The sequence below is a fragment of the Saccoglossus kowalevskii genome, chromosome 2, assembly GCF_978046115.1.
Source record: "Saccoglossus kowalevskii chromosome 2, keSacKowa6.1, whole genome shotgun sequence".
NCBI lineage: Eukaryota > Metazoa > Hemichordata > Enteropneusta > Harrimaniidae > Saccoglossus > Saccoglossus kowalevskii.
In genome coordinates, this window is record NC_140642.1 from 12,140,042 (window position 1) to 12,146,200 (window position 6,159).

The 6,159-nt window shown below is 40.0% G+C and overlaps 1 protein-coding gene across 2 annotated transcripts; it reads right to left on the reverse strand.

The window, feature by feature from the left end:
* LOC100374311 (uncharacterized) lies at positions 1–5,773 on the reverse strand. 2 transcript variants are annotated; one of them, XM_006814692.3, is made up of 3 exons: positions 5,510–5,773; positions 616–1,134; positions 1–509 (listed from the first exon to the last, which is right to left on the reverse strand). In XM_006814692.3, exons 2-3 carry the CDS (start codon positions 1,111–1,113, stop codon positions 453–455), a joined length of 555 nt encoding a protein of 184 aa, XP_006814755.1. In that variant the 5' UTR covers positions 1,114–1,134; positions 5,510–5,773; the 3' UTR covers positions 1–452. The 2 variants fall into 2 exon arrangements, with proteins under 2 accessions (XP_006814755.1, XP_085362460.1); XM_085506334.1 differs by lacking the exon at positions 5,510–5,773 and adding an exon at positions 1,285–1,405.
* Between the last annotated feature and the right edge of the window lie 386 nt (positions 5,774–6,159).

Below are 6,159 nucleotides of genomic sequence, written 5' to 3' on the forward strand. Positions count from 1 at the left end.
TCAACATAATAACAGTTTTATATTTCATTAAATATTAACAATGCACAGATTAAAAGCGACGCGTGACAAAAGTGATGAAACGTTCTACAATTTCAATATTGGTTGACCATTATAGGAATTCTGTGTAATTTGGCGGCGATTCAGTGCCTTTTCTTGAAGTTCCCGAAAAGCCTTCGGCGACGATCGCTCTATACGTGCGTAAGAGTGTACGTTTTGAACATGTTGTCGTGATCGATAGATAATGAGCAAGGCATGGACGTGTGGAGAGGAAAATGTAACAAATCCACACAAGATAAAGAAAAAGAATGATCTGAAGAATCCTGGGGTTATGATATTTGTTAGAAGATGATGGTGATGATGATGATGATACACCAACGTGACAAATACCAATCGCTCACATGCATCAGCGATATTACGAATAGCTATATAAATAATTCCGTACTGTTGGTGTTTTATCGACGTGGTGCAGCGAATCCCTTTTTTGTTTTATACGACCACAGTAAGCCACCCTATAAGAGAAAATACAGGGGGAATTATGGTATCTTCGATTAGTTTATCGAAGCAATTCTCTCGATGGATTATCTGTCGTATTATTAACGGTCTGTTCATACTTACTGGGTACTGTGGCGGATGCTCGGGAGACTTCTTCAAATAATTCCCAAACTGTATATCACTCACTTTTCGCAGCTGGTCTTCGTCTTTGTCACTTGGGTCAAACTCGGAGGACGGCTGTTGGTGTGTTTGGTCGTAATCGCCACTGTAATCGGCGTCGGGTTGCTGTTTTTCTGGTTGCCACAATCCCATTTCTTTCAACTCGTTGTTCCCGCCAACAATTTTCTTTGGTCCATGCTTTATATACATCTCAGGGTCGATTAGTTCTTCCACCCTTTGGTACTTAGGCTGTACGAGGAGCGGGATCCTTCCCTCGTCGACGTTTAGAGAACGTACTACGCCACTCTTCTCTGCTGTCATTTCTTCCGGCCATTCGATGAAATTGCTCCATCCTATGTCGTCATCGTCGTATCGACTGCTTCCAGACACACTTGCTGCATCTCCTGTGGTTACTACGACAACCACGAGCGCAGCAAATTTAAGCGAAGGTTTCGTGTACATTCTCTGAAAGATATAGAAACCCTGCAATGATATAATAATAAATAATAATAATATTAACAGCAAGTGGTGGTTTGAATAGCTTACGAGTAAATATCGGAGAATGGTCAGTCGCTTCCACGTTTGGCAGCGAGTTGAATGACTGAAGGAGCGTGTATCAGCGTATTCACCCACCTATCACACTCCGAGTAGCTCGTAAAACTGCGTCCGCTTTAGCGATCGAATAAGATAAGCTGTATTTTGGCAGATATCGAAAGGTAAATTTACATAACTGGTCGGGCATACCAGATGCGGATGTACAAAACAAACGTAAATTTAACGGCTATATGTTGGTTTTCACGAAAAACAACAGCAAGTTAAATATTGAACAAGTTAATCATAGAGTCGCCGTAGAGTGCGCATCTCTTCTGCGCAAGTATATCACGAGTACTATTTTAGAGAGTTCAAGTAATCCCTCTCTACGTCACTGACCTAAAAGATAGGGATTCTCAATAACGGAATTCTGGGAAAACAAATAGTAATCATTTATATATACTGCTCACATTCTGTGCCGTCGTTTATGGCAAATGTTAGAATAGATGACGTCACATCCCGAAATGACTCCTGTTTCTAAATTAAGGGGGTCCGACTACGGGTCGTGGGACCACTCGGAGATTCATTGCATGTTCAACAACTCTCAACAAAATATGTGCAGACTACTCACTCCCCGGTCAATACATTTGTTCTACCCTCAGCCGTTCAATTCATGTTCGCGTCACCCACGATATAGTCCGTCACCATGCACATATGCCCCACGGCCAGTCATTACATGTACGTTTAGCCCGGCAAGGCAATGTTTGTACATTTAGCCCCCTAGTCACTAGCAAATACATATCAGTTTCAGTCAACGAAGGTAAGTTTTAGCTCAGTAATCACTCAATACATGTACGATTTAGCTCCCTGGCCAATCAAGACTCGTACGTGTTAGTCCCCTATTCAGTCAATACATGTACGTATTAGCTTCCTAGCCAATCTATGACAAGTACGATTTAGCTCCCTGTCCAGTCATTACGTGTACGTATTAGCTTCCTAGCCAATCTAAGACAAGTACGATTTAGCTCCCTGTCCAGTCATTACGTGTACGTATTAGCTTCCTAACCAATCTAAGACAAGTACGATTTAGCTCCCTGTCCAGTCATTACATGTACGTATTAGCTTCCTAGCCAATCTAAGACAAGTACGATTTAGCTCCCTGTCCAGTCATTACGTGTACGTATTAGCTTCCTAGCCAATCTAAGACACGTACGATTTAGCTCCCTGTCCAGTCATTACGTGTACGTATTAGCTTCCTAGCCAATCTAAGACAAGTACGATTTAGCTCCCTGTCCAGTCATTACGTGTACGTATTAGCTTCCTAGCCAATCTAAGACAAGTACGATTTAGCTCCCTGTCCAGTCATTACGTGTACGTATTAGCTTCCTAGCCAATCTAAGACAAGTACGATTTAGCTCCCTGTCCAGTCATTACATGTACGTATTAGCTTCCTAGCCAATCTAAGACAAGTACGATTTAGCTCCCTGTCCAGTCATTACGTGTACGTATTAGCTTCCTAGCCAATCTAAGACACGTACGATTTAGCTCCCTGTCCAGTCATTACGTGTACGTATTAGCTTCCTAGCCAATCTAAGACAAGTACGATTTAGCTCCCTGTTCAGTCATTACGTGTACGTATTAGCTTCCTAGCCAATCTAAGACAAGTACGATTTAGCTCCCTGTCCAGTCATTACGTGTACGTATTAGCTTCCTAGCCAATCTAAGACAAGTACGATTTAGCTCCCAGTCCAGTCATTACGTGTACGTATTAGCTCTCCTATGTATTCAATACATGTACGTACTAGCTCCTCTTGTCAGTCATTACGTGTACGTATTAGCTCCCCTAAGCATTCAAAACATGTACGTAATAGCTTCCCTAATCGGTCATTACGTCTACGTATCAGCTCTCCTAGACATTCAATACATGTAAGTATTAGCTCCCATAGTCAGTCATTGCGTGTACGTATCAGCTCTCCTAGACATTCAATACATGTAAGTATTAGCTCCCATAGTCAGTCATTACGTCTACGTATCAGCTCTCCTAGACATTCAATACATGTAAGTATTAGCTCCCATAGTCAGTCATTACGTCTACGTATCAGCTCTCCTAGACATTCAATACATGTAAGTATTAGCTCCCATAGTCAGTCATTATGTGTACGTATTAGCTGTTCTAGACATTCAATACATGTACGTACTAGCTCCTCTAGTCAGTCATTACGTGTACGTATCAGGCCCCTTAAGCATTCAATACATGTACGTACTAGCTCCCCTAGTCAGTCATTACGTGTACGTATCGGGTCTACTAGGCATTCAATACATGTACGTGTTAGCCATCGGCCAATGCAGTCATTACGTGTACATTCAACTCCCCCAGCCATGTTAAAATGCATTTGTTTTATCCCCCGAACCATTCAATATATGTACTTGTTAACCTCCTAGCCTGTCAATATATGTACTCTTAAGCTCGCCTAGATCAGGTGATTAGCCCACATGCCATGTCATTTCATTACGCTAGATTGCAAAATGACGTTGTAAGAAATTTGTAAATTCTCCAGTTTCCAGTAGTTACACAACGCCGGTATGAGTGGACATCCGGTAACTGAGCCCTAGAAAACACTATATATTTAAATTATTCATACATGAAGCTACAATAAAACGTAAATTTATAGATGAAAAAAACTAATAATCACCAATTATTATTTTACGCATCAAGTAAGAGCCGTCCATCGCCCACTTGTGGTTTTTCCTGCGTATCTGGTTATTATTAAATATATTATGAAAACTAACATTATTTCTCGATAGAATGCTATCTTTTTCACATTTCTATGTCGATGTTTACCCATACGGCGTTACAAAACCGTAAAAACGTCTAACGTAATATATTCACGTATATCAAATGGTAAAACATGATGGTTACTGTAATGACAAAACCCATTAACAAGATATCGCTATGCCATTAAATAACACCGAGGAAAAAAAATCCATTAAAAATGCTGTCATCTCTCAGAGTAATGTTACTTGTGCTTTTCGCTACTTAAAGTTCATTCTAATTTTGCGTGTATACTTCTACTTGCCAATCTTGGCAGGGAATTGGAGTGCTCGCTGAAAAGATATGGTTTTACTTAATCGAGTCGATGTCAGGTGATTCTTACTAATTTCACGGCTCCGCTGCGTTCAATGATCAAAATCTGCCTATTTATTTTACACCAAGACCAAGTATGTAGCATATAAAACATATCCTGAAACCGCAAAAAAAGATTCCAACTCCTAAGTCAGCAATATTTTACTCACTAGACCAATAAAGGAATCTTTAAATGGTAAGCAACATTATTAAATTTTAACTAAATAGATAGGTTGATTGCTATTTAATATTTATATTAAAAATTCAGTAATCGTTAGTTTTTTAAAACGTGGTACGGAAATACCTCAGACTTCTATAGTAGTCTGAGGATATATATACATATACCGTTATATTGAAAAAAATGTCTTGGATGCATGTGTTCGTGAAAAGATTACTCCAAGACGGTAAAAATGGCCAATCCTAAATGTTTTTAGAGGAACTATTGCCCACCGTTTAGACAAAGATTTATTTTCTGATATGGCGAATGTAATTGTGATCATCAAATTCGGCTCGCCAATTATCTAACCTTCCTTTAAAGCTTGAGATAGATGGAACGCCGTATTTTACTTGTTTACCACGATACTAAATATACACATTACCACTGCGAATAAAGATGACACTCGAAATTCATCAAACTAGTTTCGTAGACGAGTATTGTGAGGGGACTTAGTTGAGGTGATTTAAGTTGTTACCATGGCGACGATGAAGCCGGTAAAACATTAATTTAATGTGGATTTCCAAGCATCGAGGTGAATTCTACACGTCATTACGTAGATGTAAACGACCGGTGCATTTAGTTTCATTTAGGATTTGCGCGATGCGGGAACAACCGTGTGTACATCGCCGCCTATTAGGGCAATCAACAACTCCACAACTCCTACAATTCAGGAAGCAGGCTCGGTTTTTTTCCGGGTATGTTCACATGAGAGGTAAATATTATTATAACGGATCAGCGATAACATACTATAACCCACACGCGGATATTTGGATCGTTTTTCGGCTCCGCCTCGGTGCCCATATCTTTCTACTGCTTTTGATTTCACTAAGACATTCCCCGCACATGTCTATGTAGATATTCTTTAGATAGTTATCACTCATGTGTAATATAAATGACGTGTTTCCACCTGATAACATATATGTGAAGTAAATGACGGTGTACTAATTAACGAGAAAATTGAAATCAACATTAAACTATGTACCCACCTCACGAAAACGATTTAGCGCCAAATGAACAGAAAATATACTATCCGATTTACTAATTGGTATCCACTCTAAGTAATATCGTCATTCGGTAAAGGTTTCTCAGCGAACTCCGAACACCCGTCAGCAGTATGTATGGCGTGTGAAGCGTGAATTGTCAGAGAACGTATCGTTGAGGCGATGAAGCCGTGAAATTGTACAATGCTCTCGGGGTGGTTCTCGTGATGGGAAATGAGTTAGTACTATGTGGCCTGATAGCGGCGAGCTTGCCACTCACTGCTCAACGGAACGCGCAATGCATATTGGGTAATTCACCCGCAAGCGCTTCTTTAGACAGGAGATCTATACCATTAACGTTGTCTAAAGTTCACATTAGTTTTGTAAAGATTGTCGCATTAAGCTGCGAAATGAGATGAAGCTATTTTTTTTAAAGTCAAAAGTGTCATCGAAATGGAACGATAAATTGGGTGTTCCATTACGTCACCATAATCGACTCGGAGTCAGTGGCTTCCTTGACTGATTTGATCTCAGTTTACATTATATTCGGGGTAAATTGAATCGAGTTCTTTTTTGCTCTCAAAGCATGGCTGAAAAAAAAAATCCCCTCATTTACTTTCACGCTTGAACATATTATTTCCGACATATTTTTCGTG

Excerpts from the sequence above, each read along its gene's own strand:
- LOC100374311 (XM_006814692.3), bottom strand. The coding sequence starts at position 1,113 with ATGTACACGAAACCTTCGCTTAAATTTGCTGCGCTCGTGGTTGTCGTA. Across the intron at positions 510-615 it reads AGCATCCGCCACAGTACCCA|GGTGGCTTACTGTGGTCGTA; the intron begins GTAAGTATGAAC and ends TTTCTCTTATAG.